This window comes from Monoraphidium neglectum, assembly GCF_000611645.1.
Source record: "Monoraphidium neglectum strain SAG 48.87 unplaced genomic scaffold scaffold01930, whole genome shotgun sequence".
Taxonomy (NCBI): domain Eukaryota; kingdom Viridiplantae; phylum Chlorophyta; class Chlorophyceae; order Sphaeropleales; family Selenastraceae; genus Monoraphidium; species Monoraphidium neglectum.
In genome coordinates this window covers 1-11,269 of record NW_014011698.1, presented here as the reverse complement: position 1 = coordinate 11,269, position 11,269 = coordinate 1, and the positions used below count along the sequence as shown (strand labels likewise).

The following is an 11,269-nucleotide window of genomic DNA, read 5'->3' as shown; positions in this document are numbered from 1 at the left end:
GTGCAGGCGCGCGGCCGCGGGCAGAAGGCCCCCTCCGCCGTTTCAACCTCCCCCATCTTCCCCGCTCCAGCCAGCACCCGCCACTATCCGCGGCTTGAGGGCCGCTGGCACGGCCGCCTGCAGGTCACACGCCCTGACGCGCAGCCAGACCTGGCCCTCCCATGCCAACCTGCAACCTCTCCCCTCCCTTAGCACTCACACCCCGGCCAAGCCCGCCTTGTGCATGCCGCCCTTGGCCCGCTCTTCACTGCAAAACCCTGGCCGATCCTCGCAACATCCCTCCCTCGGAGTGCTCAATCCGTCATGTACCGTATCGCCCCTCTTGTAACCTCCCCGCGGCAGGTGAGACGTTCCACCAGGCCGCGGAGAGGGGACTGCTGGAGGAGCTGGGCGTCGCCGCCTCCCTGCCTCGTGCGCCCGCGGTCGCGCGCCACCTGCGCAGCGTCGCGCAGGACCTGCCTGGCGGCGGGCGGCTGCACGACTGCGAGTTCGTGGAGAGCTACAGGCTGGACGGGTTCGAAGGAGAGGTGGGCGCTTTGGCGTGGGTGCAGGCGTGCTCGCGCGAGGGAGGGGCCGGGGGCGGGGCGAAGCGCTTGGGTGGGCGCGTTTTCGGGGTGTGTGGAGGGGCGATCGAGGATAGGGGGGTGGGGCGAACGTGATCGGTGCTGCTGGGGCGAGGCAGGTAGTTGTGGGAGGGGGGGGGGGCAGTGCGCCCGCGCGGCCGGCACCCCGGCGCCAGCAGCCCCAGGCTTGCTGGCTCTGCGCCGCCTCCCGTGCGATGTGTCTTCAGAGCTGCTGCACACTCTGGTGTTGTGATACACCGCAACCTGCAGGTATTGAATGTCATAACGGTTCACCAACTTATTTTATGCTCCATGCACGCGCGTTTTTTGCTTCACCAACATCGCGCACTGAGAAGGTGCACGTGAACGAGCACGAGGTCATCGGCACACGCTGGACCACGCTGGAAGAGGTGGGGCCGGTCTGTGGGCGTGCATGCATGCATGCATGCATGCATGCCTGCGCACGAGCATGCGCACCCGCACGGACGCCTGTCTGCGCTGTTGTTGTGCGGTTGTGTGGTTTATTCATTTTGTGTGTGTGTGTGTGTGTGTGTGCGTGCGTGTGTGTGTGTGTGTGTGTGTGTGTGTGTGTGTGTGTGTGTGTGTGTGTGCGCGCGCGCGTGCGTGTGTGCGTGCGCGCACGCATGTGAATGTGCGCTGACATGCGTGAGCCACATGCACGTGCACATGCATGCATGCGCGCATGTCGGCTCGTATGCATGCGCGCTTTGAAGTATTGACATGCAGCTGCTTTGCCCGTGAGCCTGCTGCATGACAGCGCTGCAAATTGCCGATCCGGCACCTCATCGGGCACCGGCCCTGGAGGGCCACCGTCCCCCCTCTGTGGCCGTTGTGCAGCCCTGACAGGCGCACCGCCTCAGGCGCCATGCCCCCCCAAACCGCCGTCATGCCCCGCAGCTGGCAGAGGAGATCGCGCGCGAGCCTGAGTCTTTCACCCAGTGGCTCAGGGAGGAGCTGCCGCTGCTGCCGCGTGGCTGAGGGGGCACCTCGAGCGACCGCATGCCCCGCCGCCCCCCCCCCTCGGACTTGTGTGGCGCGGGCCGGGCGGCATTAACAGCGGTGCGGCTGGCGTGGCGCTGGTTCGCCTAGCTGAGTGCATGCAGGGCATCCTGGCAGGGTCTTGACATTAGCAATCTTCTCATGTTTTTTCAAAGCCGCGGCCGGAGCCGCAGCGCTCACTGGACTCAAGCGGTCAAGCGGGGGTATTTAGGTGCTGTCACAACCTGTACTCAAGAATCTGCCATCCTTCATGTCGTCCGGTCAAAGCCCAGCCAATTGCTGTCGACGCGCTGCACTGGGACGCAAAGTAATTATGGCTGAGACAATCCGTGATCATTTGGGGTTGCCAGAAGCAAGTGTTGTACGGGCGAGCCCGGCAGGCGGCTGCGCGCAGGTGTCATAAAATGGCGGGAAACGACATCGCGTTGGAGCTTCCGTCACCAGCTCGCAGCTTTGGGTCCCTTCTCCAAATTGGCAAACGGCAGCAGTGCTTTTCTACTCCTGGATCTCCAAACACGTGTACCTGCCCCCTTGCTGCCGTATGGGGGACTGTTGGCTCCCACGTCATCCGAGCCGCCGTCGGCAATCCCTGGAAGCCAACTGCAGCTGACGTCATGGGTGCTGCCGGCCCCCAGGCGGTGCGCCGCACCGCAGCGTCTCGACTCTAGCACAGATCTGCGGCTGTGCAAGGAGAATGTGGAGAATAAGGTGCGAGCTGCCGTGGTGCCAAGAGGCATCTGATACCCGGGCTGCGGTGGTTGTGCGCGATCATGGCGCAGTGACAACTGGCGCCCCTCGAGCTCCAGCTCCAACACCCTCTTGACGTCTGATACGCCGACAACATTGCATTTCCACGTTTTCAAGCGCCTCTTCACCTCAGTCGAGGCTTGATCGGCTCGCTTTCCGCCGTCTGTCCGTCTCGGCGGCACCAGGTTTTGCTCGACTCCCTGCACGCATAGGACCACCATGTCCTACCTCAAGGTCTCCGTGATCCTGTTGATCTCCTTCTGCGGTGAGCCAAGGCGCGGTATCCCGGATCCCGATGATCCCGAGTTTGCCGCCGTGTCCTCGGAATGCCCTCGACTCCTTCTCACCGCCCTCGTTCGGCCCCCACGCGCCTCTGTGGCCCCACACGGCTCCAGTGGCGTCTGATGCCCGCAGGCTGAAGCAGAACGCTGCGGCCGCGTCGCAGGCCAACGCCGCGGCCGGCGGCGGCGGCGCCCAGGCGCAGGCGCAGGCCCAGGCCTTCGCGCAGGGTGTCTCGGCCGGCAACGCCCAGGCTGCCGCTCAGGCGATTGCCTCTGCCAAAGGGGGCTCGCAGGCCGTTGGACAGGTGGGGCACCTGAAGCTCGCTGTCCTTGGCCTTGGCCCCATGACGTCGCCCGACGCAATCCATAAACCCCCTGTGCCTTGATTGTCCCTGCCGTGCCCCCCCTTCAACAGGCCCTGGCCAAGAGCTCCGCCGAGGGTGGCACGCAGGCATCCTCCGCCGCGCAGGCCGTCGCCCAGGCGGCCAAGCAGGGTGCGCCGCTGTCTTGCACCGCCTCGGCGCTGTGCACGCACGCAAATGCCCGCGCGCAGTCTCTTGCACTACCAAACCCAGCCTGCACCTTGCTGGCCCATGCTGAACGTGACATTGATAGACGAGGCCCCTGCAATCCACCAGCAGCGTTCCCACCCATCAAGTCTCCAGCATACCCTAACAGCCCGCCCCCTTCCCCCGCCCCGTTTTGTGTCCCCCCAAACCCCAGATCTGCCCACCACAGCCAACACCCTTGCCGACGCCCTGGCCCAAGCGTTCTCCGCCGGCCAGATCCAGCCGTTTGCAAACACCCTGGTAAGCTGGCACGGCATGAACCCAAGACAACCAATCTTCCCTGCCTTCCTATGGGCGGCTGACCTTGAACAATTGCGGTCAGCATTACATGTTGTGCACATCAGCATCCTGAGCCGATCCACGCTACGGGCGCCTCATCCAAATACGAACGACCAATTCGTTTCTGATGGCAACCGCCTCATCACCCAAATCTTCTTGTCTATGCCCCTGTCACCTTCTGCTCTCCAGGGCCAGGCCGTCAACCAGGGTGGCGGCAGCGCGGCCGAGGCCATTGCTCAGGCGCGCAGCCTCTGCCTGATTTGGCCCGCCATAGGCTCTCTTGCACCTACCCTTTCACCAACCTAGCCCCCTCTGCTGCAGCCCGACTGTCTGTATGTGCTCTTTCCAGGTTGTGCAGCGCTGCAGCACACCCGCGCCTGCGCTGTGCGCGCACATTGTGCCCTCACCTCTTGCCCCACATCCGCGCCTGCGCTGTGCGCGCACATTGTGCCCTCACCTCTTGCCCCACATCAATCTCCCCGCGCGACGTGGCCCCGACAAAACAGGCGTACGCGCAGGTGCGGAGTGGCTTGACGGAACCTGGGCAAGGCTGCTCAAAAGCCTTGCCGGCCGACAGACCGGCAGTGGCTTCCAACACGCGCATCGCCATCCTACCTAATTTTCAGCGGCATGCATAGACTGTCGGGCTTGGCGCTCTCTGCTGCCCCATGCAAATCTGCAAACAGCACCTGAAGCAGTGCTGCCCGCTGGATGTCCCCGCACCTGAAGACCTGGCGAACCACCCCTGCGAATTTCGCTCGCTCCCAGTTGCCCCCTCACCCCCTGCCTCATCTCCATCCACACCTGACCAGGCCGTCAATCAGGGCAACCCCGCCGCCGCCGGCAACGCCATTGCTCAGGGCGCCGCCGCCGGCGGAAACGACGCAAAGGCTCAGGCTCAGGTGCGCGACCATTCGAAGCTTTGCAGGTTTTGAACTGTCAATGGCTTTGTATATCAGGGAGCCAAGGCACACAGAGCCCTGTGATAGCCCTGTCTTTTACAGCAAAGGCACGTACCGCATGTGCTGTGAAAAACCATCAGGGGTGGCAACCCAGCCCCGCATTACCCTCCACATCAACCCACTTTATCATGACATCAATCAAATCGTCGTCACATCACATTTCCTCTCGACCCCAACCCTTGGCTGTTCTTGCTCACCTCTTGACCCAACCTCGGTACCCCCAAATTCCCCCTCCATTGACAGGCCATCGCCCAGGCCCTCGGCTCCGGCGGCGCCACCGCCCAGGCCGTCTCCAAGGCCACCGCCGAGGCCTACGGCACCCAGCCCCAGCCCGTGTCCCAGGCGCTGGGAACTGCCCTGACCGACGCCAACGGCAACCCCTCTCAGGGTGCGCCGGCCGGCCCAAAAAATGCCCCTGCGTGCGCAGCTCGCTGCGTGTGCTCTGCGCATGCCGTGCAAGCTCCTCGGGCCCGGACGGGCGTCACTCTATCTAAGCCGTGACCAGGCTGTCTTGAAGCTCGTAGTGCTGAGCGCACTGCTGGGGTCCATGGCCGGCACCAGGATTCTCGCGACCGCAATTTGCTGCCCTGCTCACGCCCGCAGCTCCCAACGCCCCACCCTGCCCCACCCTCCATCACCAACGCAGCTACCGCCGCCGGCAAGGCCGTGGCACAAGCTCTGGCGGCCGGCGGTGAGCGGTTCCCAGACTCACGCGCCGGCACGCGCCCTACGCTCACCCGCCTGCCAACACAAACATCTGCCTTTATCGTGGGGACGGGGCAGTTCTTTGTATGGTCTTGCTCATTGCTTCACTTGCGCCACTGCAACCCCATCTCGCCGCACCTTCGTTTTGTCCCAGGCAACGAGTCCAAGGCCTTCGCGGCGGCCCTGTCCCAGGCTGTGACCACCGGCGGCTGCGGCGCCGTCACCAACGTCCTCGCGCGTGAGCGTCCGTGCCTGCCTCTGTCCGCACCGGCATTTGCGCGTCTGCTGCTGTCGCATCCATTGAGCTGTGTTGTGCACACACACCCTAGCTTGCTTCGTCCCTGCTACTTATGCCCTGCGGCAATAACTGAGCACACAGCACATAGCAGCGGCCTGCGGGTCAGTACAAGAGCACTGTGTTTGCTTGCATGTGCCTCAACACATTCTCTTGTGCACGTACACTGAGCACGCGCACAGCACTTCCTGCCACCTTGGCGGGCCCAAATATGTCTCCCAGCCCTCCAGCTCCCCAAGCGCATGCTCCCAACCTCCCCTGAAAAGGTCACTTCTAACACTCGCTCCAAGCCTCTCCACCCACGTCCACCCTGCCCTGCAAACGCAGAGGCCCAGGCCAGCGCCGCTTCCACCGGTGATGGCAAGTCGGTTGCACAGGTGAGGGGTTCAGGCAGCCACGCAATCAGACACATATAGATGAAACCCGGCGGGTGTTCTGGGGCGCAACCAGGCAACCCTTGCTTGCGCCACCCTGTGTTGAAGCGCCGCCCTGCGGTGCGGCCGCTGGACATTTACAACCGACCTGGCGGGGCCTGCACTGCTTGCATGTCTCCTCTGGTCTATCAAAACTGCTGGGATGTTGGAAGTACGGCAGGAAGGCTTTGACATCCATTCGCCTCCATCTCCCCGCTCTAGGCCCTGTCTCAGGCCGGCGCCACCAACGCCGCTGATTGCGTGAGCATGACGGGACCGCTACGCCCTGCTGTGCGCTGTGCTGGCCGCTACACTGCTCACTACTTGCTTACCCTGGGTGACTGCTCGTACTCTCCACACACACGCCCAATTGTGTCAGCTGATGCGGAGCGGACTCCGTTTGTGTCGTCCACCCTCATATGAATAGCCGGCAAAACCCTTACCACCCTCATATCTGCCACTCTCTCGCCACCGCAAATCCCAACTCTTCAGATTCCGGCGGCGTCCCCTTCGCCTACTGGCGGCGCCACCGCCGAGGGCTCCCCCTCCCCCGCCCCCTCGGGCGCCGCCGCCCAGGCCGGCGCGGCCGCGCAGGCCGGCGCCGCCGCGGTGCCCTCGCCCTCCGCTTCGCCCGCCGGCGGCGCCACCGCCGCAGAGGTGTCGCCCAGCCCCTCGCCCATCCCCGGCCTGGCGCAGGCCCAGGTGGGTGGATGGACACGCACGGCGTGTGCTGGCGTGCCGATCGGTTTCCAGGTTACTGCAATGGGTCCTGCTGGTGTGTTTGTTTTGGCTGCCCAGTGGCTGGGGATGTTCGAAGCAACTCTCACTGAAAAACAACAAGTGCCTTTTCAGCTTCTCATCGCAGAGGTCGGTCATTGCTCATGACCCGCAAATGCAGGCTCGCGCCTGCCGCACTCCATTTGTGTGAGCCGCTTGCCCACCAAATGTCTGAGCGTCCACACCTCCACCTCTCCCACCCTTCACGCTCCGTGAAGCGAATGGTCGACGCCCCCCACCCGCTGCACCCCTGTCGCTCCCTGCTCGCAGGCTGCGGCCCAGGCCGTCGCTGCCTCTGGCGGCAACGCCCAGGCGCAGGCGCAGGCCGCCGCGCAGGCCGTCGCCAAGGCCGGCGGCTCCGCCCAGGCCCAGGCTGAGGCCGAGGCTCTGGCAAAGTCTGGCACCCTCGAGTCCCCGTCGCCCTCGCCGGCCGCCGGCGAGGCGGCTTCGCCCCCTCCCAGTGGCGGCGCCACCGCCGCCGAGGCCCCCCCGAGCCCTTCCCCCATCCCCGGCGAGGCGCAGGCTGCGGTGGGTTTGAGTTGGGCTGGTTTTGCATTCTCGCACGTGCGTGCGTGCGTGCATGCATCCATGCGTGCGTGCGTGCATGTGTGCGTGCATGCGTGTGTGCATGCGTGCGCGGGCATGTGGTGGGGTGCTTGTTCCACAGCGAGGACCAACTGTTGCAACCCGCTGGCTGCTGTCAAACCTCTCAACAATTCCATCGCCATGTGGCGGCTCAGAGCGCGATGATCTCACTTACACATCCCAATGCATCAACCCGCTCTGCCTTGCCAAACCGCAGGCCGCCGCCCAGGCCGTCGCCGCGTCTGGCGGCGGCGCCGACGCCCAGGCGCAGGCCGCCGCGCAGGCCGTCGCCAAGGCAGGCGGCTCCGCCCAGGCCCAGGCCGAGGCGGCCGCCGAGGCCAAGGCCGGCACGCTCGCCGAGTCGCCCTCGCCCTCGCCCTCTCCCGAGGCCGGCGGCGGCGCCGCTGCAGAGGCGTCCCCCTCCCCCAGCCCGGCCGCGTCGCCCTCCACCGCCCAGGCCGGTGCTGGCGCCCAGGCCGGGGCCGGCACGCCCTAAACAGGTGCGCTGGCCTCAGCAGTCCCGCAAGCTCCACTCTTTCCTTGCATCCTGGGGGTATTGCCATTTCAGGAGGGTTTTATTTCGAGCGTCGTGGCCATGAATGTTGGCGCACTGTATGGCTGGTGCCGGCTGCGGTGCCGCATCCCACCTGGTGGCTCTGGAACGCCTTGCTGGGGCCGCCACCTCCCCCCTCATCCGCACTTGCTGAACGCGCCCCCTCCCTGTGCCTCCTTGACTGCACTGAACCCCCTCAGGTGCCGACGCAGCTCCGCCGCCCCTGGAAAAAACACCAAGCGCCGCCCAATCTTGAAAACCCAACACCACTGGCGGCCTCCGCTACCCGCTAGACTCCGATCAGGATTGCGCGGCGCGTGGGTGGCGGATGATGATGGCCCCCTCGCATTCGTGCGCAGCCTTTGCGCCCGCTGCAGCCCCCCTCCACCCCGTGACGAAGAGTGCCGCATCCCATCGCCAAGAAAGGCGGCGAGTCTTTTGGCCGCCTGCAGTGACCAGACGAGTGCCGCTGCTGTTTTACATCATGTCATCGTGGCCCACCGGGGCGCAGGGAGCAGGGCGCTGAGCCATTGCTTTGGCCTAGCGGGTGCTGCAGGGTCACAACCGCGCCGGCGGCGCAGCGTTCGAACAATTACATGATGATGGTGCCTCGTGCGAGAGTTGCATGGGCGGTGGCGGCAGGACTTGAGAGAACTTGATTGACCGAGCCGGCGCGTTTTCGGCGGCGTCGGTGGCGCGCGGGCGCCAGAGGTGCCTGCCGGCATTCCGCTGCGCCGCGGGACACGCTTGGCTTGACGCACGGGCTTTTGTGTCCGGAGTGTGCAGTGCTTTTTGTAACTTGATGCATTGTTATGCAAGCGGTTATGGCGGGGGGGGGGGCGTGGTGAGCAAAGCAGCCGGCTGGTGGTTAGGCTTCCTGGCTAATGGCCCAAGTGGGGGCGAATGCGCCAAGGGGTGTGAGCTGCTGGGGCTGAGTGGCGCGCAGCGTTGTCCACCCCGCAATCAGGCGGAATGGCAGCGCCGCCTTTGCCCGACCCCGTCGAAGCAGGGACAGCTGCCGGCCGCGCCGACGCCCGGAAGCAACCACTCCAGTGGGCACGTGGGGAGGCTCGACAGCTGAAATGTCAAAAAGTGGAGTTTTACGGTCAAAGATTTCTGTGTGTTGGCCATACGATGCTCTTTTGAGGTGTGGATCAGTGGAGGCTCCTTGAGCTGCCCCACAGAGCATTAGCAGCAGGAGGGACAGAGCAACGCTGAGCGCTGACAGGTGGTGCGCTGACCAACTTTTGTGTGCGCAGACGGTGGTGTGCTGTCGACAAGCAGGACCCACTCCAATCACATGTATAAGCCTTGCAATCCAATCAAATAACTAATCAGTATACAAAGCTCCTCAATCACACAGAGGGACGTGGTGTTCAACAAGCGCGAGAGCTCGGGCTCATCGGCCAGACTGGTTCGCGCGGTCCCATCCGATCGCGTGCTAGCTGATCTGGGGATGCACCTGGATTCATCATAGCGTCTCCGGCCCTGGCAAGGCCCTGGGAAGCGATGTCCCAGGCGATAGGCACGACCAGGAACCTCACGCAGCAGTTTATAAAGTATCGCAATGATGTGAAGCGATCGAGGCCGGACCTGGCGGAAGATCGGTGAGCGCAGACCTGATCCGCACGGCGCGCGCTGCGCCTTCCGCTGCAGCACCTGCTGCAGCAGAGGTCGTTGCGGCTCCCAGCGATGGTTTGAACGGACTGCTTTGAAGCCTTTGCGCTGTTTGAACATAATTGATGTGCAGCTTGAGGGGGTTCCGCCCCTCTCTCCCTGTTTTGGCACATGCGAGCATCGGGCGTCCCTGGGACACCTCAATGCTGACAAGCAGGCTGGCAAGCACCGTTGCCCATTGCGGCAGCCTCGCAGTGCCAACCACGCACACACACACGCCATGCCACCCGACCCCTGCCGCCGACTCGCCCAGGCTCGGCAGCGAGAACGACCGCGCGACAGCGAAGCTGCTCGGTGCGGCGCTGGGCGGCAGCGAAGGGGACATCGAATTGGGCAGCGCAGGCATATCTGCGGGCTACGCCCCTCGATGGGTCCAGGTGTGCGCGCGTGGCAGGCGGCCGGGGGGCTGTGCGGCCACAGCTGGCTGCTGCTGGTTGCAGGCGGCGGCCTCTCCCTGCACAGGCTTCCAGCTCCTGCAGTGAAACACAATGCTGCCGGCCACAGCCCGCATCCCCAGCGCCAAGGCGTGCCAAGCGGCGGCCTGGGCCAGGGCGCTCCTTGAAAGCCCCGCAAACAAGAAAGCTTGCACAGGCCGCCTCGCCGCGACTGCTCGCCGGGGCGCCGCGCGCCGCGCGCCCACCCCTCACGTTGCAGGTGTCTGAGAAGATAAAAGGGGACATGGGGGTCCTGAGGGAGCGGATCGCGAAGCTGCGCGAGTGAGTCAATGCGCGTTCGGGGCCTCGACCTTCGGCCTGCGTATTCTGGGAGTGCGAGGCGCCGCACAGGAGCAACTGCGCGTGTTTGTGCGTCCGCTGCGGCACGCGCGCGACCGGGCGCCTCGAAGACCTCGTCAGTGCCACGCCTCCTGCTCTTGAGCGCCGCAGCGGGGCCCAAACACTGCCCGACCGCGCCTGCCGCACCCACCACGCCGCGCCTGCGCCCGTGCCCGCGCCTCGCTCCCCGCGCCCCTTGCGCCGCAGGTACCACGGGAAGGCATTGCTCGTGAGCTTCGACGACGGCGGCGGCGGCGCGGGCGCGCAGGTCGACGCCGTGACGCGCGAGGTGCAGCTGTCCTTCAGGCGGTTGGACGGGGAGATCCGCGCGATGCAGCAGGCGGGGGGCCGCGAGGAGGACGCGGCGGTCCGGCTGCAGGTGCAGCGGCAGCTGGCGCAGGCGCTGTTCAAGCTGAGCGTGGAGTTCAGGTGGGGACAGGGCAGTGGACCCGGGCTCATGGGAGTGGTGGTCGTGTTATTATGCATCCGTGGATGTTGCTGTGTGGGTTCATTGCGCGCATTGTTTGTTGCTTGGGTGCGCTGCCAGGCAGGTTGTGCGCGGCAGAGGGGACGAACCGAGGGCACCCGTCGGGGCGCCCTTTTGCACGGCTGGACGTGCGGAACTCGAACGCTGCGGGGACGCTGGGGAGTGGATGGGGCCAGTCGTTGACCGTTGGAGGTTCTCAATTGCATGCAGCAGCCCCAAGGCCGCGGCTGAGGCGCAGAGGCTCTTGGCCTGAGCCCGCTGCCGGCCGGTGGCGTGCCGCCAGCGGTCAGTGCCCCCGTCGCCGCTATCAGCATCGTGAGGGATGACTTCCCTTCTAAACATCCCCAAATCAAACCGCTTGTCCACACAGGAAGGAGGAGACACGATTTCTCAACAAGATTGAAGCCCAGAAAGGCTACGAGAGGGGCAGCAGCATCGGCCTGATAGAGGACGACGCGCCCGGCAGCAGCCTGGGGGCGGCGGCGGCGGCGGATCCCGGGTTCACCCAGGCGCAGCTGATGAAGGTGTCCCAGGCGGAGTCGCTGGTGGAGGAGCGGGACACGGAGATTCGGAAGGTGGGGGG

The 11,269-nt window shown here is 65.1% G+C and overlaps 2 protein-coding genes across 2 annotated transcripts; both read left to right on the top strand.

The window, feature by feature from the left end:
• Positions 1-2,549: 2,549 nt before the first annotated feature.
• Positions 2,550-7,692, top strand: MNEG_9424 (hypothetical protein; the record flags this gene model as incomplete). The annotated part of the gene is made up of 14 exons (XM_014042105.1): positions 2,550-2,595; positions 2,726-2,916; positions 3,027-3,105; positions 3,335-3,420; positions 3,966-3,977; positions 4,272-4,361; positions 4,665-4,809; positions 5,068-5,112; positions 5,281-5,364; positions 5,749-5,798; positions 6,057-6,095; positions 6,327-6,536; positions 6,882-7,139; positions 7,414-7,692. 14 exons carry the CDS (start codon positions 2,550-2,552, stop codon positions 7,690-7,692), a joined length of 1,614 nt encoding a protein of 537 aa, XP_013897559.1.
• Positions 7,693-10,104: 2,412 nt separating this feature from the next.
• Positions 10,105-10,939, top strand: MNEG_9423 (Qa-SNARE protein, Tlg2/Syntaxin16-family; the record flags this gene model as incomplete). Its single annotated transcript, XM_014042104.1, has 3 exons — positions 10,105-10,142; positions 10,407-10,628; positions 10,897-10,939. The coding sequence occupies 3 exons, from the start codon at positions 10,105-10,107 to the stop codon at positions 10,937-10,939; spliced, it is 303 nt and encodes a 100-aa protein (XP_013897558.1).
• Between the last annotated feature and the right edge of the window lie 330 nt (positions 10,940-11,269).